Genomic DNA, 22518 nt, shown 5'->3' with positions numbered 1-22518 from the left:
GTGGTGACGGCCAATGGAGGTGGAGCTCAGGAGGGGAGTAACAGGTTGGTGGGAGGGGGAGAAAGAAGGAGGGAGCGCCGAGGGACATAGGGGGAGGGCCCGGGAGCCGCGCGTGCAGCTCTACCCGAGCCCGAGCCCGAGCCCGGGAGCGCCGAGCCCGGCTGGGGTGAGTGAACCGGGCGGGCGCAAGGGCACCTGAGAGGCAGGCGAGCCCTCAGGTATACCCCTGAGGGGCGGGAGTCCAGGCGATCAGAGCTACCCAGGGCACAGGTGCTGAGTTGGCGAGAGGAGGAGGGGAGGTCAAGTTAGGGTGGGAGTACTGATTAAGAGCTGGCTCCTACTCTAAGATGCCACACGCAGGTGCCTGGGAAGGTGCCAGGTGAGGGGCACCTGAGGCTAAGGCTATTCCCAGGGCATGGAAGCGTTTCAGGACCAATATATCTCTGGAGGTCAGACGCCAGTCCCCGGGGCAGAGTTTCTCTTGGAGACCGGAATGATGGGGGGAAGGAGTCAGTCTCAGTTGGGCAAAGGGAACTGCTGCCTGAGGTTCAGACACGTAAGGGAGAGGGCGTGGAAAGGTGCTGTTTCCCTGAGGTTCTTTACCCGACTGCCGGTCTGAGCCGGTGCTGATACCTCCCTTCTGGCTTTGAGGTGGCTCTGAGGTGTGGAATCTTTCTCTAACCATTCATCTATAGGGCAAGACAGGTGCAATTAATAGACACTGCGAGGTAGAACGAGAGGGCACCCCCATCTCTTTGCTAGGTGTGAAACTAAGTCTTTCAGTTTTTGTCCTCCTTTGCTTTCTTGCCAGGGAGAAAGTTTCCTTCTTCCTCTTGAGAGAGTGCTCTACAAGAGGGGGATTTGAGTAAGCCTAGATCCCTAGGCCTACAAAATATGTAGAAATACTTCTTTCTAATGAGGCCTCTTTCTGGGGGCTAATGTCAAGCCCTCCCCCCAAGCATACATACTTCTGTGGTTCTAGGTGGGGCCATTGGGTGAGGTTCGGGAGCCTAACCAATTTCCTTGATGCCTCTCAGAAATTCCCCATTATTCCCTGAAACCCTACCAGGCATCCCTGACAGCTGGACCATGATGGCTGTCAGACTGGCCATAGGCACTGGTGCAGGAAATAAGCAGGACTCCTCAGGAGACCACCGGACTAGGAGATTCAGCACCTCTAAGTCTCCAAGCTGGATGAGAGGTGCACATCAGAGCCGAGACAAAATTTCTGAGGCAGATTTCCTTGCCTTAGGCAGGTGAGGGAACCAGAGCCAGCCTTAGCTTGGCCCTTTTGATGCCCTGCCTGAGGAGAGTTGTTGTAATTGGGAAATAATTAGCAACCGCTATGTTGTCGACAGGCTGCCTGCACATGCCTCTCTACCTCTTTTTTCATCCTGGATATTCGGGAATGGGGGGCTGGCTCCAGGGGACTGCTAATCCAGAGATTTGCCTGACCCTAAGAGGATTCTGGCTTCCTAGAACCCTTCCTGTTTTCCCCAGGCTGACCTGCATGCCATCACCCCTGTGGGAGGTGAGGAGGGGGTAGGGCTGCTGCTTCTCTTCACGCCAGGGAAGGGGAGAACTGAGGGCCAGGGAGGTGGCCCAGGTTAAGTGTGGGATCTGGAATGCAACCTTGGGAACTTTAGAGGGAGGGGTAGAGGGAGACAAAGTCTTCTGTTACACACTGGCCTGTCTGTCAGTCACCAGGCACACTGTGTATCTGTTCCTGCGTGTTCCCTCCCCACCTTCTGCCTCTTCCTTCAGAGCCTTGGCCTTGGCATCTAAGCTGGACAGAGTCCCTGCCCATGGTTTTGCCCCTCTGCCTCCTCTGTGGTGTGGAATTTCTCTGGTCTGCTTCACAAGCTGCCAGTGGAGTCTCCCCGGCCCTCCCCTTTCCCTTGCCTCTCAAACCAGTCCAGCCAGTTTGCAGGGGCCCAGTTCCTCATTGTGCTTTTTTCCCCACTGGCCAAGCAGCTCTAGTCTGGTGCTCAGGTTTGACTTTTCCAGTGGACTGAGCCAGGAGTACACACGGGGGGTTCTTTTTGGATCCTCGGGCAACCTTATCTTGCTAACTCTTTATGAGAAAATAGGAGCCGAAAGAGCAAGGTCACTGAACTGTCCTTTTCTGTTTTCACCATTTGCTTTCCTTGTTACCTCCGAGGGGAGTCTAATCTCTGTACCTCTAGTTCACCCATTTTCTGCATCTGCCAATTATATAGCATCTAGCATATTGCCAGGCCCTATGTATACCAGTTCTTCCTGGGCACACCTGAAGCCACCCCACCCCCACTTCCTGCCAGGAGTCCAGAGACCCTGTCACTCCTAGTTGGAAGCCAGACGCTTATGGCTGGGCCAGAGGTGATGGAATTGGGGCAGGGCAGGCTAATGAGTAACTCAGGGAGAAGTAGCTGCCTGATACAGGTGCCGTGTTCTCCCTCTCCTTACAGGCAGGAATGACAGAGACAGAAAGATGAAGCTGAATTAACTTGTGGCCTAGTCTCTTCCCAGAGTACAGTTGGTGGGAAAAGCAGGGTCAGGCATCTGGTGAGAGGAAAGGCTCTGGGCTCCCTGTTGCCTGGCACTAGATCACTATTTACCTGCCTCTGGGGCTTACGAAAGGCCTTGGAGCTGCCCTGCTCCCCTGGCCCCGCCCCGCTGTCCTCTGTAACTGAAGGCGGATAGGTTTCGGGTTTTCCATGTTGAATCATTTAGAGCCCTGCTTTCTGACCCACCCCAAAGATCCCTTTAGCCCTCCTGGCCCTTGACCTACATGTCCTGGGACTGAAGGGGGTTGAGGTTAGGGAGTCACTGGGACCTAGGGGTACACTTGGTGCCGCCTCTGAGCAGCTTGGTGCTCTTGGGCGGGCAAGGGCTATGCACTCTCTGGGACTAGGCTGGGAACTCCTTGACCTGGATCTGGAAGATCAGTAGATGTACTGTCAGGGTAGAGCTGCATCATGAATAAATCATGTGACTTCTAGGCACATCTGGTTCCAAAATTATGACTGAATAGGACAGGGAGTCCAGGCCAGGAAGAGGTCCTGTTACTAGGACAAACAAGAAATGGCTGTGCGGGATCCTTGGGAATTCTCCCCACTGCTGTGTTGAGTCTGCCTTGGTTCGGGATACAACTTTTAATAGATATATATTGACATCTACCATCTGCCAGGCCCTGGGGACACAGGAGTCAGCTGAGAGCAATGTTTTTTTTCCCTTCAGGAGCTTATAATCTAGTGGAGGAGACAGATAGGAAACAAATCATCACTCTGATAAATATATAAATAAACTGAGGCACACTCACTGAAGGCCAACTGTAGAGTGTATAATGTGAATCTGATCTAGTTTGTGGGAAGGAATGGTCAAGGAAAGCTTCTCTAGGAAGTGACATCCTTCTGTAAACCAGGTGAAGTCAGGAAGGTCCTGTTGGAAGGAGCAGCATATGTGCAGGATAACATTTGTTGTCAGCTTTGTGACAGGCTTATGCTGCTAGGTGCGTTCATGTTCAATATCTTGACATTTTCCCTCTTTTTATTGAAGTAGAACCTAAGTACATAAAGTGCAAAAATCTTAAGTGTATAACATGATACATTTTTACAGTTGTGTATACCCACATAATTATTATTATCTAATTCTCACAGGTAATTACCTCATGAGGTATTATTATACCCATTTTACAGATGAGGAAACAGGCTGGGAAAGTTGTGATTTGCCCAAGGTTATATACATCAAGTGAAGGTCAGAAGCTGGGATTCCAAGCCAGATCCTGACTATAGTCCAGTGCCTTTTCTATTGGATGAGTGGCTTGGAGAACTTACCCCTTTGCCTTGTAGCTTCTTTTCTGGTCCCATTTCTTACTTGAATTCCAACATAGGCCCCTGCCAACTAAAAATATTGCTTTCTGGGGTATCTGAGTCAGTGGTTGGTTAAAGTCCTCCCCAGTGTCTGCATAGTGGAAGGATCAGGTCCTCGGGTTCATGGGTGGGCCTTAAGGACCTCTTGAGATTCTGTGGTAAAAGTTTGGATGGGCTGTCTCCTGGGGGAAGGGTGCATTGCTTTCATCATTTTCTCAGGCACCAAAAAAGGTGAAGAACCATTGCTGATAAGGGGTTCCTCCCCCCTGTATCTTCCTCTGTAGGGGAGGGGCTGGGAATGCGACTAGGAATGCTCTTACTCCAATTCCTTTCTCACCTGGAGCTCTGCCCGTCCCTTCCCCACCCCTCCTGGGTTCCTGAGCTTCCTGGCACTTCTCCAATCCCTGAAAGGGGCCTTGCCAAGTTTCCTTGGCCCAGAGCTCCACTGGGAGGTTGAGCTGGGTATGTTTGTGTCTCTGGCATATCAGAGGCTCCTCCTCCAGTTTGGTGCTAGGCCCTGGTGGAGGTTAGCAGAAGGGGTGGGGAAGCTGGACTTTTATTTGCTTAGAGGAGAACCTCCCCCCAAGTTCCTGGAGCCAGAGCAATAAGCAATACCTGGAACACATTCCATTTGCTGACTCTGCGCTTAGGCAATGTAGACCCAGGGAGCTGGCCTGTAGGTGGTCTTGGCTCTGGCCCTCAGCTGGGACAAGTCTGCCTGTCCTGGGGCCTGATACTCTTTTTTTGTTTTTGGCTGCACCATGCGGCTTGTGGGATCTCAGTTCCCTGACCAGGGATGGAACCCAGGCCTCGGCAGTGAGAGCACCAAGTTCCAACCACTGGACCGCCAGGGAACTAACTCCTGGACTGGTACTCTTAAATGTTACTTAAATCTTTTCTTGAATAGGTAGTACATGGTTCCAGATTCAAAAGTGACAAAAAGATATATAATAGAAAGCCAGTCATTCTCCCATCCCTGTCCCCAGCCCTCCGTTCCCCCAACCCTGATGCATCACTGCTATTGGTTTCTTTGAGGATCCTTCCAGAAATGGGATGACCTATCTTGAGGTCTTCTGTATTTGAAATGAGCTCTGGGATTGGAGGCCCCTATTCTCCACTGGGTTGGAGGTGTCTGCAGGTGGGTCTTGGGTTCTGCCTTCCCTGGGGGTGGGAGAAGCACATGGTAGTGCTCCATGTGTATGTGTGAAGGTCAAGAAAACTCTTTAAACTCTTGACAAAACCAAGCTCCCCAGGACTGTATTAGAGGAAATGGATTCTTCTGGGTCAGTGGGTCTCAGAATGTGGAATCTGGACCAGCAGCGTCGGCATCACCTGGGAACTTGTTAGAACTGTAAATCCTCAGTGTGGGACTACCTACTGAATCTGACACTCTGGGGGCAGGGTCCAGCAGTCTGTTTTAACTGGTCCTTCAGGTGATTCTGCTGCTCAGATGAAGTATGAGAACCACTATTTTGTGTAGAAGGGATTGGCAGGGCAATCAGCCTCACGAAAGCTGGGCAGGGCTTCCCTGGTGGCGCAGTGGTTGAGAATCTGCCTGCCAATGCAGGGGACACGGGTTCGAGCCCTGGTCTGGGAAGATCCCACATGCCGCGGAGCAGCTGGGCCTGTGAGCCACAATTACTGCGCCTGCGCATCTGGAGCCTGTGCTCCGCAACAAGAGAGGCCGCGATAGTGAGAGGCCCGCACACCGCGATGAAGAGTGGCCCCCGCTCGCCGCAACTAGAGAAAGCCCTAGCACAGAAATTAAGACCCAACACAGCCATAAATAAATAAATAAATAAATAAATAAATAAATAAATAAATAAATTTAAAAAATGCTGGGCAAGTGGAGGTTTCTGGGTTTCTACTTCTAGTCTCTCAGCTTAAACTCTTCATCTTCTAGGACCCCTCCTACCCATGGAGCAGGTGTCCACCATGGCCGAGCCCCGGGGTCCTGTAGACCATGGAGTCCAGATTCGCTTCATCACGGAGCCAGTGTGTGATGCAGAGATGGGCACCCTACGTCGTGGCGGACGACGCCCAGCTAAGGATGCAAGAGCCAATACCTATGGGGTTGCCGTGCGTGTGCAGGGCATCGCTGGGCAGCCCTTTGTGGTGCTCAACAGTGGAGAGAAAGGTGACGACTCCTTTGGAGTCCAGATCAAGGGGGCCAACAACCGAGGGGCCCCAGGAGCTCTGAGCTCCGACTCGGAAGTTCCCGAGAGCCCCTACTCTCAGGCCAAGGAGTTTCCTGCCCCCTCTCAGGGAAGCACATCTGATGAGGAGCCCGGGGCCCACTGGAATGGAAGGCTACCGCGCTCCCAGTCCCAGGCCTCACTGGCAGGCCCTGCCCCTATGGGTCCAAGCAACAGGAGCACCAGCCTGCTGGAGCTAGCCCCCCAAGGAGCTTACCCGGGCAGCACCATTGACACTGCCCCCCTGTCTTCGGTGGACTCCCTCATCAACAAGTTTGACAGTCACCATGGGGGCCAGGCCCGGGGCCGGACTGGCCGCCGCATGCGGGTGCTGCCCCCTGAACAGCGCAAGCGGAGCCAGAGCCTGGACAACCGGCTCCCACGGGACACCGTTGAGGAACGGGAGCACCGGTCCCCCAACCACTGGACCCCAAGCGCAAAGCCTGACCAGCACACGGGCAGCTTGAAACAGTCAGCCCAGAGCTGTCTTGGTGGCCTTAGCCGTTCCCGTCAGACCCAGGACTGGGTCCTTCAGAGTTTTGAGGAGCCACGGGGGAGAGCACAGGACCCTCCCATGCTACAGGTCAGACCTCACCCCTCTGTGGCTTCCAAGCCCTGGCCCCTTCTCATCAGCCCTGACCTACTTGGGTCTCCATGTTGATTCAAATGACCTATGGCAGAAAGTCTACTTTTTGTCCTCCACTTTATCCGTCTACTTAATAGATGGTATTCACATGTACAAGACACTTCCATGGGCAAAATTCTAAAGGAAGTGGAAGTAACTATGAAATCACCATTCACAAGCATGGAGAGTTACTTGTCATTGCCCGACCATTAACTGTGCCTCAGTCACCAGCATTTGCTAGGTCTGCAGCAAATGTGAGGCAGGCTTGGAGGATATGAGTGGCTCTCTGGTGCTCTTGCCAAAACTCCCCCCTTTGTCTCCCACTCAGGAATGCGAGTGAGTGGGGGAGTGACTTTACTCTGAGACAAAGTTAAGCCCATCCTAAAAGTAAATCATTCACAAATTCTAGTACATTAACTGCCATTAGTGACAAATAACCTGTGACACAGCTCACAACTGGTCGAGATCTGTTTGTCGAGCAAAATCTGGTTTGCAGCAATAGTGAGAGGTGTACCCTGCTTGGACCCCTTCCTGGCTTGTTGCTCCGGCCTCAGAGGTGTTGACTCTTTACCCCACTTCAGGCTTGTTCATCGTGCTCGAAGGGCCTCGTCTCCCAACTGCCACTTCTCTTCCATCTGAACCCCACACACGCTTCTGGCGTAATCTTCGTAGTCTTCCTATTGCTCTGGGTTTACTTTTTTTGTAGTTCAAATCAACTCCAGACCTTCTCCGAGACCAGCAGGAGGCGGTCCCACCAGGCAGTGTGGACCACGTGAAGGCCACCATCTACGGCGTCCTGAGAGAGGGGTGAGTGGGGACCCTCCCAACAGCAGAGTCACACACCTCCCTTCTTTTCCTTCTAGCTTTGTTCCCCATCTTCCCTGCTCTTAACCCTTCCTTCCCTCATCTCTGCTACCCCTTTCCTCCCCTAACGTTTGCATCTGTCCTTTTATCCTCCAGAAGCTCAGAAAGTGAAACCTCTGTGAGGAGGAAGGTCAGTTTGGTGCTGGAGCAGATGCAGCCTCTGGTGGTGAGTGGCCTTCTCACGGTGGGGCAGGGGGCAGGGTTAGGGCCTTGTGGGACTTGGGATCTGGATGTGGACTCACTTCCTTCCCCCCGTGTCTCTGGCAGATGGCTTCTTCTGGTCCCACTAAGGCAGGGCAGGGTGAACTCAGCCAAAAAGTGGAGGAGCTACAGAAAAAGCTGGATGAAGAAGTGAAGGTGAGGAGAGATGAGAGGTGCAGGAGGGATGAAGGGCCACAGGGGGAAAGAACCTTGGCCTGGGCCGGCCCTTCCGAGCAATGGAATGAGCACTTGCGTGTCCTGTGAGACAAGAGTATGTGCTAGTCGCAGGAAGGACTTCTGGGGTTCTCTGGAGCTTAGAGAGGAGGAGCACATTCATCAGGGGTCTAACTATCTTTCATTCCATTTCCCTTGGAAGTTCCTGTCCTAGCTCTGCCGCTCACTGTGGCTGTATAAATATTGAGCAAATTATTTACCTCAGTTCTTGGCATCATCATAGTAATGATGGCAGTAATAGTAGCTGTCATTTATTGAGTTTAATTTTTGTAGTAGGTACTATCCCGAGTAATATGTAATAATTACAGTGACCCTGTAAAATAGGCATCCTGGACCGTTGTATGATGAGAAAGTTGAAGATCAGAAAGATTAAGTGAATTGCTCAAGGTGGTACGTTGTAGAGGAGGAATGTTAAAATTCAGGTGAGTCTTATGCTCAAGCCTACGTACTCCTCTTTTTTTATACTGCTTCCACCTGTCACAGTATTGCCTTGTATATAGGTGGTGCGCAGTAAGTGTTAGATTGTAACTCCCCTTGTTTCCTGAAAAGCAGTGTCATGTACTGGTTGAGCGGTGGGCTGTGGAGTCAAACTGACTTCAAATCCTGGTACTCTTACTTGTTGGCTATGTAACTGACCTTGGGCAAATTCTTTAAATGTTCTAAGCCTCTGTTTCCTTAACTGTAATGTGAGGATAATAATTGTGCTGTGTTAGTTATCTCTTGCTGTGTAACAAATTACCTCAAAACAAACATCACCCAGGTATCTGAGTGCCCAGGACCTGGGAGCCACTTAACTGGGTAGTTGTGGCTCAGGGTCTGTGATGAACTTCCAGTCAAGGTATTGGCTGGGGCTGTAGTCATTAGAAGACTTGACAGGTGTTGGAGGATTTACTTCTAAAATGGCTTACTCAATGGTTGTTAGTTGGAGGTCTCAGTTCCTTGCTATGTGGACCTCTTCGTTAGTGCTGCTTGAGTGTCCTCACAATATGGTAGCTACCTTCCCCCAGAGTGAGTGATCCAAGAGAGAAGGTAAGGAGGAAGCTGCAATGCCTTTTTATGACCTAGTCTCAGAAGCTACACATCACTTCCCCCTTTTTCTATTTGTTAGAAGAGGCAGCCTATACTCAAGGGGAGCCTATATTAAGTCCAGCCTATACTCAAGGAGAGAGCTTCACCTTTTGAAAGAAATGTCAAAGAATTTGTGGACATATTTTAAACCATTACAAGTACCGAGGCTTGTTATGAGGATTAAATGCAGATAATATACATGAGGTCCCTAGTACAGCACCTGTCACATAGTGAGTGTCAAGAGATGTTAGGTATTCCCATTATTCCTGGTCCTTCTGAGAGGCTTTCCCTCCTCTCCACCTACTCTGTTTTACTCTCTTTTCCCTTTCCAGAAACGGCAGAAGCTAGAGCCATCCCGGGTTGGGCTGGAGCGGCAGCTAGAGGAGAAGGCAGAAGAGTGCAGCCGACTGCAGGAGCTGCTGGAGAGGAGGAATGGGGAAGCCCAGCAGAGCACCAAGGAGTGAGTGCAGCTGACGGTGCTCGCAGGGCTGCACAAGGGCCTCAGCCAGCGTTAGGGGCTCCCCCAGGGCTGGGGGAGACGGGGAAATCACCAGAAGCTGAAAGGGGCCGACAGAGAAGGTTAAAGACAGGACCTTTCTCTTTACCTTCTCTATCAGTAATGCTAATAGCGCATGAGTTAGGCTCCCTGGATTTGCCTCTGTGCATCAGGTTCTTAATCTGTAAAATGGGATTAATAATGGTACCTACCTCACAGGATTGTTGTGAGGATTTAATCATTCATGTAGCAGAAGTTTTTGCGATGACTACTGTGTAGTAGGCACTGATCTAGATTCCTGGGGTTCATCAGTGAACCATAAAGATGAAGCATAACTTCTAGTGAGGGAGCACAGACAGTAAACAATTAACATATTGTATAAGTAAACGTATTACATATGAGAAGGTGGTAAGTAGAATAGGTTAAAGCAGATCAGGAGGGCTGGGTTGTAGAGGGGCAGGTTGCAATATTAAACGAAATAGTCAGGGGAGGCCTTGTTAAGATTTGAACAAAGACTTGTAGGAGGTTTATAGGAACTAATGTAAATAAAGTGTTTAGAAAACGGCCTTACACATAGTGCTCAATAATGTTGTCTATAATTGCTAGGCTCCAGAACATGAAGCTCCTCCTGGACCAGGGTGAAAGGGTACGGCATGGGCTGGAGACACAGGTGATGGAGCTGCAGGACAAGCTGAAACAGGCCCAGGGTCCTGAGCCTGCTAAAGAGGTGCTAATGAAGGTAGGGAATAGGATTGGGGTACCCTAGCCTCTGCTTCCTTTCAGCTAGATCATCCTCAAGTCTGCTCATCTGCAGTTTCCCTAAAGTATGGGGAGTAGGTAGCTGATTACAGGTATCCCTTAGGGTGCTTTCAGGCCGACTCAATGGCGGGGTGGCACTAGAGCCCAGAATGGTAGATTTCCTTTATCCTAACAGGGCATGTTAGAGGGCAGAGAGCACCTGGTACCATGCCTAACAGATAGGAGGTGCTCAATAAATATTTTTGATTGACTGGATGAATGAATGGACAGGTGGATCCTAATATGGTCACCTCTGTACTTCCACCTTCACTTTCCCCAGGACCTGGTAGAGACCCGGGAGCTTCTGGAAGAGGTCTTAGAGGGGAAGCAGCGGGTAGAGGAGCAGCTGAGGCTGCGGGAGCGGGAGCTGACAGCACTGAAGGGCGCCCTGAAGGAGGAGGTGGCCTCCCGTGACCAGGAGGTAGAGCATGTGCGGCAGCAGTACCAGCGGGACGCAGAGCAGCTTCGCCGGAGCATGCAGGATGCAACCCAGGCACGTGACAAGAGCAGGGCTGGGAAAAGAGATCTCCCCCAGGGAAGGGGGCTGCCTTGAGGTCTTGGTATTTGGGGGTTTTTTCATGGTCATAACCGGAACTCCCCCTAAAAGACACATGTGAGATGTAATGAAAACCTTGCTCAGGAAACCTACAAGGGCAGAGGGAAGGAGTGCAGGCCAGAAGTCCCATGAGGATGTGTGACAGAAGTCCCATGGGGAAATAACTGGGGGAGGCTTCCTGTAGATGACAGAGGGGCAGACTGTGTCTTGGGAAGAGAGCCTTCTGCTAGCATTGCACCAGGTACCCCGGGTGTCAGGGTGTGCAGTGGGCATGGTGCCTCTGGACCTGAGCCTCCCCTTCTACACACTCACACTTTGGTTTAGAGTGAGCTCTTCCCTCCGAGCCTCCTGGCCCCTGACTCTTGCCTTCCCTAGGATCACGCAGCATTGGAGGCTGAGAGGCAGAAGATGTCAGCCCTGGTGCGGGAGCTGCAGAGGGAGCTGGAGGAGACCTCAGAGGAGACAGGGCATTGGCAGAACATGTTTCAGAAGAACAAGGAGGAGCTTAGAGCCACCAAGCAAGAGTAAGGACACTGCCCCCCCAGGATGCTTATCCATGATTCTTATATCCCCCCTCTCTTCTGCCAGTGCTGTGCTCCTTCCTTTCCCTTTTCTCAAACTGCCCTTCTGCATCCCCACCTTCCGCCCTCCTGAGGGTGGGTGCCCAGTGTACGGCCTCCAGGGAGGTGGTTTTCATTGTCATTGTCCTGCTAACCTCTCCCAGGCAGGCGGCCTCACCCTGTTCCCTTTCCCTTTTATTTCACCTTTCTGGGCTCAGACTGCTGCAGCTGCGGATGGAGAAGGAGGAGATGGAAGAAGAACTTGCGGAGAAGATAGAGGTCTTGCAGAGGGAATTAGGGCAGGCCCGAGCTGGTGCTGGAGATACTCGCCAGGTGGAGGAGCTCAAGAAGGTACTTGGGAGTTGGGGGGCAATAGGGCAGGTCGGGGTGATGGGCATCTGCCTCACCTATCCACGAGGGCCTCCGCACGTGTGTGGCTGTCTCCCGTGTGCTTGGTTTCCAGGCTTCATCCTGCCTGCTCAGCCTTATCTCTTCCCAGCACACACTCTAGCAGGACTGGTCTCCTCATTCAGTATAGAAGTTTCTAATGGAAAGGGCTCTCGGTGACCAGGTTGGGTTATAACCAGAGGCTGCTGGCTGCCTCCCAAGAGACCTCATGGGTAGCAGCATTGAGGTGGATTTGTGAAACTCCAGGGTCATTTTTGCAAGCTTGGAAACCTAATTTGGTCAGCATAGCAAGAGCTGCTCTGTCTCTCAGAGGGGACTCATTAACTACACTTATGAAACAAACATTTATAGTTAGAATGCCAGTTTATTAACTTACGATGAGTAGTGTTGTCACATGGACTGGAACACTTGCAGTGGCATGGCCAGCTGACTTACATGGGAAGCCAAATTGTAATTTGAAGGCTGCTTAGAGAGTATAGAATCTAGACACAGGTAGCTAAATGTTTTATCATGCATGGATATTTTATGAATAATAAGGTCATAAAATTGAAGTGAACACATAAATAATTTCTTCATATTCCTGGTATCAGTTTATGAAGGAAAAGAAAGCAGTGAATAATTTCAGATGATTTGAAAATTAGAAAATATTTTCATTAATTATAGGGAACTGGCATTTGTGGCCTCCTGAGAATCCTTCTGGGTTTATATTCTTTCATTTGCTATGCTGGATATGTAGTAGGTGCTCAGTTAACAAGTATTAATTAATCAATTCTTGTTTATCATGCTTTTACTATAAGACTACCTAATTGTAATCAAGGTAATCATATTTTTAAATGAGTAAAGAAATATAGCTCTGAATGATGATTTTCCAGATAAATAAAAGCCTGAGCTTACGCAAAATATTTGGTGGAGAAAAAGATAATAAATGTTAACCAAACATACTTTGGTGGTTGTGAAATCAAAAGTACTCCTAATTTTTACTATACTGTTTTTAAGTTAACAAATATCAAGGAGAGTCTGAAGTCTGTTAACTATATTAGCTGACATAGTGAACTTGGACATTCCTCTGGACAATCTCAGTTGACTTATTATGCTGGGTAAAGCTAAAAAGCAAAAAAGTAATAACTAGTGTTTCATTTATCTCATATATTAAGCTAATTTTATTAAGTATTTAATCAATCAATAAGATATACATTAGGAAAATAGACTAACCCAGTCCACTGTAGACCATACACTGTGCTATTTTTCTTTTTCTTTTTTTTCTTTATTTAAAAATTTTTTAAAAAATTTATTTATTTTTGGCTGCATCGCACCTCATGTGGGATCCTAGTTCCCCGACCAGGGATCGAACCCTCACCCCCTGTGGTGGAAGCGTGGAGTCCCAACTGCTGGACCGCCAGGGAAGTCCCCTCTTTTTCTTTGTAATTAGTATGTTAGTGTCTTACACTGAAGACTCACTATATACATATAACCTTTCAGCCTAATTATACTTTCTGAATTTCAGAAGTAGCTAATAGGTAAAGAATTAGAATGAGAAATCATATTTTAATTTTTTAAAAAAGAAATCAGAGCAGCACCAATATTTATTGTGTCACATATTTTGGTTTTCAACATTTAAAAAAAATAGCCAATCCTGTTTTATGCATACCCTCATCTGTTCTCACTCCATGTAATTTTTTTTAATGGAGATTTAGTTCACATACCATAAAATTCACCCTTTTAAAGTATACAATTTACTTTGTGGGGTTTTGTATACTCACAGAGTTGTACAACCAACACCATCACCACTATCTAATTATAGAACATTTTCATCACCCCAAAAAAGAACCCCGTATCCATTAGCAGTCACCCTCCCCACTCCTGGCAGCCACTAATCTACTTTCCCTCTCTATGGATTTGCCTATACTGGACATTTCATATAATTGGACTCCTATAATATGTGGCCTTTCGTGTCTGGCTTCTTTCACCTAGCATAATGTTTTTCAAGGTTTATCCATGTTGTAGCAAGTATCAGTACTTCATTACTTTTTATGGCTGAATAATATTCCACTACATGGATATACCACATTTTTTATCTGTTCATCAACTGATGGATATTTAGGTCATTTCTGTATTTAGCTGTAATGAATAATGCTGCTATGAACATTCACTTACAAGTTTTTTGTGAACATATGTTTATACAGTTCTCTTGGGTATATACCTAGGAGTGGAATTGCTGGGTCATATGGTAACTTTATGGTTAACTTTTTGAGACATTGCCAAATTGTTTTCCAAAGTGGCCATACCATTTCACATTCTCACCAGCAGTGTATGAGAGTTTCAGTTTCTCCACTTTCTGTTATCCCAGGCTGGCTCTCTCTGCCCTGTCACCATTTCCCTTCCCTTCTAGGAGCTGCGCCGGACACAGGAGGAACTTAAGGAGCTGCAGGCAGAGCAGCAGAGCCAGGAGGTGACTGGGCGACACCGGGAGCGGGAGTTGGAGAAGCAGCTGAGGGTAGAGGCTGAACGAGGCCGGGGGCTGGAACAGCAGAACCTCCAGCTACAAAAGACCCTCCAGCAACTGAGACAAGACTGTGAAGAGGCTTCCAAGGCAAGGGGAGTGGGCACAGGGCTTAGGAGGTGGAGGCTGAGGGGTCTGGAGGGCTGAGGAGCCAGAGGGCGTGGAAAATTACCTATCATGGGTATGTATAGACCAAATACCTTGGTCCTAGGTGTGTGGTTAAAAGTAGCCAGGATGTGGCAGGGGGAGGTTGGGCTGTACCTGGTGACACCCATTGCATCTCTATAGGGGTGGGATTCTCAGGGAAGCCTCTGGCTGGTGGCACTACCCCTCTTCACACCTGGGTTCGTGTGAGCTGTCTTTGGGGTGGCTTTCCTGGGAGTCGTCAATGACCTCGAGCCCTGGGGTCTGAGCCACCTCTCCCTGAACCGGCCTCAGGCTCAGATGGCAGCAGAGGCAGAAGTGGCAGTGCTGGGGCAGCGTCGGACAGCAGTGGAAACGACGCTTCGGGAGACCCAGGAGGAAAATGATGAATTCCGACGGCGCATCCTGGGTCTGGAGCAGCAGCTGAAGGAGGCACGAGGCTTGGCGGAGGGTGGGGAAGTGGCGGAGGCTCGGCTGCGGGACAAGGTGCAGCGGTTAGAGGTCAGTGCTTTTGCTGACATTGTTGGCTTCCTCCTGGCCCTCTCTCCTCTCATCCCTGGCTAAATACTCAGCAATCACTTTGATTTTGCCTGTAGTGTGCTTCTGTTTGCCTCCCTAGTCCTCTGTTAACCTTGGGTTTATTTCCTGGAGTGTGCTTTAGTGTGAATGTCTCAGCCCTTGCACTTGTATTTTTGTCCATTTCCAACTCTTTGCATGTTCTCTGATCTTTGCTGGTTCCTCTGAGCCTGTTTTCATTACCCACCTTTTTCATAAATATCTCTTCCTCCTCCCTCCCACCTACTCACCTCCAAATGGCCTGAGCCCAAGCTTTGCATCCTCTCAGTCCAACGTCCCTCGCCTTCCCCACTCCCAGGCAGAGAAACAGCGGCTAGAGGAGGCCCTGAACACAGCTCAGGAAGAGGAGGGGAGCCTGGCAGCAGCCAAGCGGGCACTGGAGGCACGGCTGGAAGAGGCCCAGCGGGGGCTGGCCCGCCTGGGACAGGAGCAGCAGGCTCTGAACCGGGCCCTGGAGGAGGAGGGGAAGCAGCGGGAGGCGCTCCGGCGCAGCAAGGCTGAGCTGGAGGAGCAGAAGCGCTTGCTGGACAGGACTGTGGACCGGCTGAACAAGGAGGTGGGGCGCGGGGTGGCCTGGGCTCAGGAAGAGGCTCAGCTAATACAGAAGCTTGCCTGGGGCGGAGGGACAGGGGAGGGAGCGGGGTCACAACGTGTGGTGTTTGCTTTCCTCAAGTTCATTGTTGGGGAGGCCAAGTCTGCATCTGCAGAGTGGCATCCTTCCTACTTCCCCTCAGTGTTCTTGACCTCCCCCTACACCCCATTCCCTTATGATCTTGATCCTTGGAGAATGTCTCCTGGAGTTCCCCTTAGAAGTCTGTAAGACCTAAACATAAGAATCTTCGTTGGTAGAGTTTTATATTTAGGGGAAGGAAAAAGGCCTATAATCCCTCCTTAGACGTCTGTAAGACCTAAAAGCAGGAATTTTCATTGGTAGAATTTTATATTTGGGGGAGGGAAGGAGAAAGGAAGAAGAGATAAATTGCTTTTTTCAGGTAAGGTTCTCCTCCTAATCACTTATTTATAAAACAGGAGCAAACACCTAATATATTTCATCAATTCTAAAATGTACATTTTATCGTCTCTGAAATTGATTTGTGTCTTATAATTGACGGTATGTTATAGTTCAATTGGCAAATTTTTCTTTTTCTTTGTAATAATCATTGGTATCTTGGGTTTGCTGAAATATGGTCATTTAAGGTTTACTTTGTATCAGGCACTGTTGTAAGTACTTTACATAATTAATTAACATAATTCTCACAACAACCTTGTGACGTAGGTGCACTGTTATTATCCCATTTTACAGATGGAGAACTGAGACCCAGAGAGGGCAAATAACTTGCCTATGGTCACACAGCTAATAAGTGGTAGAGCCAGGATTTGAACCCAGGAAATCTATATATTACTCCCAGCCATACTAGGGACCTAGGTCCAGGAAAGAGCAAGAGAGGGCTACGTTGGCAGGAAGGAGGCTCTGGGAGTGTCTTGGGAGTCTGGGCCCAGAGAAGGGAGAGAGGCATCCGTTAAAGAGATGCAGTGCTGAAAAATCTCTTTTCTCTGTGTCTCAGCTGGAGCAGATTGGGGATGACTCTAAGCAAGCCCTGCAGCAGCTCCAGGCCCAGATGGAGGATTACAAGGAAAAGGCCCGGCGGGAGGTGGCAGATGCCCAGCGCCAGGCCAAGGAGTGGGCCAGTGAGGCTGAGAAGACCGCTGGAGGGCTAAGCCGGCTTCAGGATGAGGTAGGAGCCTAAATGGCAGGAGTCCCAACGTCCTTGGTTTGAAGGTCATTACCTCTTAACCTGTGACCAGGGGATCCTGGGACCTGGGTTTAGGTCTCATCACTTCGGTGGGGGAGGGCGGGGGGAGTTGCCCACTGTAGGCAGAGACAGTAGAGGATGCACTGTCTGCACAGCAGTGATTTTCAAACTCTGCTGCACATTAGGGTCACCTGGGGAGATTTTTAAGATCTCAACACCCAAGATGCCTCCTGTACACTTAAATCATAAACCCTGGGGCTTGGATCCAGGATCAGTCGTCTAAAAACTCCTCAGGTGATTTAAATTTGTGTAGAGAATTTTAAGACGATAAAGAATATGGGCTAAAAGTCAAGTCTTTTTATCATCACCGTGCTCTGGCAATTCTAAAGAATGTCAGAGTTGAAGAATTTTCCCCCACGGGGTGGACTGCTCCCACCCTTCAACCCCCATCTTACCTTATCTGAGCTGCTGCATTTTTCTCTTCTGACCAGACTCAGAGGCTGCGGCAGGGCCTGCAGGCATCCCAGGCTGAGCGGGACTCTGCCCGGCTGGACAAAGAGCTGCTGGTCCAGCGACTGCAGGGGCTGGAGCAAGAGGCAGAGAACAAAAAACGCTCCCAGGATGACAGGAGCCGTCAGCTCAAGGGCCTTGAGGTGAGGACAGTGAGGGGGTGACGGGTGGTGGGTGGGATGGGGAACCTGAGGGGGTGTGGATCCTGGCACAGGTGGGACTTCTGTGGGGAAAAGAGCCAGGACACTCCAGCCTCTGGGATAGGAAACTGGCAGCCGACAGCTGATGGGGTTTGTTTGACTGCAGTGTTGTAAACAACTTTGAATTAATTGCCACTGTTTAGAAATTTATAGATGTCACATAAAATTTTGGATTTCTGGCTTTTTCTATACATTTGGAAAATATAATAACACTGGGCTTTGAGTCCTGAGTTGTCCACATGGCAACAGTTGGCTGGAGCTGAGCAGTGGCTTCTCCCCTTTAGAGTCAACAGTGGTCTTCAGTTTGCTGTATTTGGCAATAACAACAACAACAGTAATAAGAGCAGCAGCGGCAGCAGCAAACACTTACATACTGTGCTGTGTGCCAGGTACTTAAGAATTATTTAATCCTGAGAATAACCATATGGCATGCGTAGGCTTGTTTTCCCCATTTTATAGATGAGGAAAACTGAGACACAGAGAGGCTAAGCAACTTGTCCGTGGCCCCTTTGCTAGGAAGCGGTCGATCTGAGTTTTAAATCCAGGCAGTCTTGTCTTAGCCTCTACATGGTACTGCCTGACTCGAATTTGCTTCCCCAATCTGTACCCTGATGCTTCAGTTTCTGACTCTCTTTATCTCAGCCTTGGCCTGGGCACTTGGGTTTCTCTCTATTTTCCCATTTGGGAAATAGGGCTGCGCCAGTGAGAAATAGACTGTGGGGTTTGTCATCCTGCCAAGGGGCCAAGGTCAGAGCGGGCCCACCCCTTCCCCTTGATGCCTCACTTGGGCAGCAGAGGGCGCTAGCTCCATGGTGGCTCTGGGCAGGGGCAGGGACCAATGGGTTCTGGGATGTGGGAGAGAGAAGAACCCGTGGAGGCTGGTGTCTGAGAGGCTTCTGATCAGAGTTTGACGTTCTGGTGTCCAGCATTTGGGGCAGAATTAACCTGTTGGCCCTCTGCCACAGGAAAAAGTCTCACGGCTGGAGGTGGAGTTAGATGAGGAGAGGAGCACTGTGGAGCTGCTGACGGAACGGATGAATCGTGGTCGGGACCAGGTAACCCCTTCCTTATGCCTTATCCGTGTCTACCCCGACGACAGAACCTCTTGGCCCTTTCAAAAACAACCCTACCTTCCCATCTTTCATATATGGAGTTCTGGCTGCAGAATCGGTGCGTGGCCGGCTCTACTGCAGGGTCTCATCTGCTTTCGGGAGGGGTTGGCGGGTTTCCTCAGGTGGAAAGAAGCCGGGGGTTTGAATGGAGGAAGGAATCCTGGTGGCCTGGGCTGCGGATCTGAGTCTGGGCCGCTTCCATTCAGAAGGGACGTTAGCTCCTGGTGAGACTGAGGAGGCCCTGTTTAAACTCTGTGGCCCCTCCCATCTGAGTAGGCTGTGATTTCTCAGCTGCCTGGGAATTTGGGGGACTCAGAGAGCATCCTCCAGCTACTCTGCCCCACTTGGGTCAACTTGCTGGCTCATCATTAGTCCTCCCTAAGTCTGGTTCCTCTGGCCCATCCCCCCTAGGTGGACCAGCTGAGGACAGAGCTCATGCAGGAGAGGTCTGCTCGGCAGGACCTGGAGTGTGACAAAATCTCCTTGGAGAGACAGGTGAGGGGGAGGGGGGGAGTCTTGGGGATAGGCCTCAGGAGGCGGGTAAAACGACCATGGAAGCAATCGCAGGTTGAGTGCTAACCAAGGAGGCTTCCTGTCCCTCTCAGAACAAGGACTTGAAGAGCCGGCTGGCCAGCTCAGAAGGCTTCCAGAAGCCCAGCGCCAGCCTCTCTCAGCTTGAGTCCCAGAATCGGGAGTTGCAGGAGCGGCTGCAGGCTGAAGAGAGGTGACATGAGCCCATCCTCTCTCTCTCCCTCTGGGCTTTTCTCCTCTGGTGTCCCTCCATTGTCTGCTTCAGACATGGCCAACCTGGCTTGATCTTTTGGGAGGCCTCTTCTCTTGATAGGGAGAAGAGAGAGTTGCAGAAATTCGAAATGTGAATGACCTCTATCTACCTGGTTCTTTGGATCTGCCCTGGGTCCTCCCCAGTCTAATGGTTGGGCTCGTGGCTGAGTCCTTGGAGTTCTTGGAGGCAGTATGGGGCCAAGTAGGAGTTTCTTTAGAAATGACAACAGCCATAGACATCCCCCTACCCCACCCTTTTAGGGAGAAGACAGTTCTGCAGTCCACCAACCGAAAACTGGAGCGGAGAGTTAAAGAGCTGTCCATCCAGATTGATGATGAACGACAGCATGTGAATGACCAGAAAGACCAGGTAAGGATGGCAGCTAGGGCCAGGCAACCATATGGCGAGTATATACTATGCATTTGCTTGAAGGCCAAGAGAGGGCCCATCTCATATGTCTTCTAAACTTAGACTTTACTTCTATAAGGTCAGAGAGACTAGAGTGAAAGGACTAGATTAGAGCAGTCATAGTAAGCATGGGCATCGAGCATTTATGGTGTGCTAGGCTCTCTTTCTAAGTGATGTATTAACTTATTTAATCCCCAAGACAAACCTAAGAGGTTAGGGTACTCGCCCGTGGTCTCAACATGTTGCTAGGGGCAACTGTATATACCTTGTCAAGATTGCTGCAGGGGAGGATCCCAGGCCACCGTAGCAGCTGCTCCTTTTCTAATGTGGGGACTTGGTATCCTGCCTAGCTAAGCCTGAGGGTGAAGGCTTTGAAGCGGCAGGTGGATGAAGCCGAAGAGGAAATTGAGCGACTGGATGGCCTGAGGAAGAAGGCCCAGCGTGAGGTGGAGGAACAGCATGAAGTCAATGAACAGCTCCAGGCCCGGATCAAAGTCCTGGAGAAGGACTCCTGGTACGGGCTGCTCTTCTGCCCCCTGTTCCATCGGGATAGCAGAACAATAAGGGAATGGGCTCTCCTGAACTGGATGGGGAGGAGGATCTCTAAGAAGGGACTTCGCAGGCACTCATTCCTGGATGAAAGCCAGTATGATTGTCTTTTAGTATCTCAGTCCCCATCCTGTACCCCATCTCCCCGTATCTCTAATTAGTGGGGGAATCTTGTGAGTAGCTTTAGGCCTTAGGAGAACTGGGAGTTTCCTTAGCATGAAAAGGGAGGCTGTTTAAATCTTTCTGTCTCCTTCCCTGACCAGTATTCCTCTTTGACTTAGGCGCAAAACTTCCCGCTCAGCTGCTGAGTCAACTCTCCAACATGAAGGGCTGAGCTCAGATGAGGAATTTGACAGTGTCTACGATCCTTCCTCCATCGCCTCACTGCTTACGGAGAGCAACCTGCAGACTAGCTCCTGTTAGCTCGTGGTCCACAAGGGCCCATGAACCACACTTGAGGCCTATCCTGGCCAGTCCTGCTCTGCTCTGCCCAGCCTCAGATTCCTCATCCCTGTGGGGGACCCAGTTATTCAGACCTAAGACAGGGAGGGGTGTGAGTGATGGTGATAAAAAAGGCATCAGCGCTAAGCCGGTAGACGGACTTTCCCTTTCCTCTGGAGGAGTGGGCATTTTAGGCCAACTGAGCCCCCTCCTTAAGTGCCGACCCCCTCCTCTGCTCCCTCACAGCAGTAGGTTGGTCAGCATATAGGCTGAGGGGGATTGAGCAGGATAGGAAGGGATAGAAATTGCCATGTATATAAAGCTTTATTTCTTTAGCCCTTAACCCCAGGCTCAGGGAAATACCCTATGTGATTCTGCCCCCTTGACTCCTGCAACTCATTTCCTTCCCATTCTGGAGCAGGGTAAGGGGAACATTATGGGTAATGGACATGCTGGCGTGGCTCTACCCACTTCTCAGAGGCTCTTCTTTGCACAGTCATGGGGCCCATGTGGTAGTCCCCACCTGTCTCCATTCCTGTATTTTTTATCTTCCCCAGGCCAGGATCCAAGGGACCCTTTCTCCTCCTCTTCCCGTCTTTACCGTTTCTATGTTCCTTCTTTCTTAGTGCCTTAGGCGGGGTGAGGAGATAAGGATGCTCTTCTTGCCTTTTATTACCTGCACATTCATACCTCTCCAAGGCCCACCCTTTCCCCAACTGGGGCCCTCTGCCTTCCCTGCTGCTCCAATGACTGGTCGAGAGACCTACCGGCTTCCCTGCCTATGAGGCCCTGTGAGAGGGACTGTGGGAGGGCCGTGATAAGGTGGTGGGGCTGCTTCTGCTCAGGGTTTCCATCCTTCCTCCTCTCCCTCTGTGACTATGGATGTGCTTATAAGATGGTTGCACCTGGGAACCCTGACAACTGTCTATGCAAGTTTGAAAAGCAAAGGTTTTGGTCTCTGGGGCCTTAACTTGTGGTTTCTCTGATCAGATGTGCCCAAACTCAGTAGGGAACCGAGGGACCCTCATTATCTCAGGAGCTTGGATCTGATACAGAGGGGCTAGAGGCTGACTCTTGGTAGAAATGGGAAGAGGCAATGGTGGACTTATTCCTCCTTTGGGATTTGGGGAGAGCCACGTTCTGGTAGGAGGAGGTAAGGGAGATGATTCACCTCTCTTATTTTCTAAGCAGACTCTGCAAGAAGCCTAGAGGAGAGAGAAGCCTGTTCTCACCAATGACTTGTAATTTCATGATTTAAAAAAATTTCCTTTATTCTGCAAATCATACATTATCTCCCAATCCAATCCAGCATTGAATTTATTTTAAATTAAATATTAAAATTATATATCTATACTGAAATCCTTGACTTGTCTTCTCATTCTTTTTCCTGACTTATTTGGAGGTCTAAATTTTATGAAGAAACCATTTTACTGTACCGCTTAGAGGCTGAAGCTGGGGTTTTCTTCACCTCACTTTTAGAGGCCTTTTACAACAGATCAGATGGAACTTAGGGAGCCGAGAAGTGTTTATAGCAGCTGCATTCTTTCCTGAGGAAACTTCTGGGAATAGCAAGGCAAGTAAATGCCTTCTCTGAGGGTTAAAGGAGACAGACCAGAAACGGGTTTTATTCCTTTGGGGCATAGGGATAGCCCAAGCATGCACCTCCCAGGTGCAAAGATACCCA

General features: G+C 50.0%; 1 protein-coding gene across 1 annotated transcript; it reads left to right on the top strand.

The window, feature by feature from the left end:
* The first annotated feature begins 60 nt into the window (after positions 1–60).
* CGN (cingulin) lies at positions 61–22193 on the top strand. The gene is made up of 21 exons (XM_082474273.1): positions 61–166; positions 5755–6629; positions 7378–7478; positions 7632–7701; positions 7803–7892; positions 9371–9498; positions 10141–10273; positions 10613–10825; positions 11264–11412; positions 11667–11799; positions 14246–14446; positions 14795–15001; positions 15375–15632; positions 16642–16812; positions 17322–17483; positions 18506–18595; positions 19064–19147; positions 19258–19376; positions 19697–19805; positions 20195–20358; positions 20675–22193. The coding sequence occupies exons 2-21, from the start codon at positions 5769–5771 to the stop codon at positions 20814–20816; spliced, it is 3585 nt and encodes a 1194-aa protein (XP_082330399.1). The 5' UTR covers positions 61–166; positions 5755–5768; the 3' UTR covers positions 20817–22193.
* The last annotated feature ends 325 nt before the right edge of the window (positions 22194–22518 follow it).

This window comes from Balaenoptera physalus (genome assembly GCF_965194825.1).
Source record: "Balaenoptera physalus genome assembly, chromosome: 1".
Classification (NCBI taxonomy): Eukaryota; Metazoa; Chordata; class Mammalia; order Artiodactyla; family Balaenopteridae; genus Balaenoptera; species Balaenoptera physalus.
This window is presented reverse-complemented; position numbering and strand designations above follow the sequence as displayed.

Excerpts from the sequence above, each read along its gene's own strand:
- CGN (XM_082474273.1), top strand. The coding sequence starts at position 5,769 with ATGGAGCAGGTGTCCACCATGGCCGAGCCCCGGGGTCCTGTAGACCAT. Across the intron at positions 7,893-9,370 it reads AGCTGGATGAAGAAGTGAAG|AAACGGCAGAAGCTAGAGCC; the intron begins GTGAGGAGAGAT and ends TTCCCTTTCCAG. Across the intron at positions 10,826-11,263 it reads GCATGCAGGATGCAACCCAG|GATCACGCAGCATTGGAGGC; the intron begins GCACGTGACAAG and ends TGCCTTCCCTAG.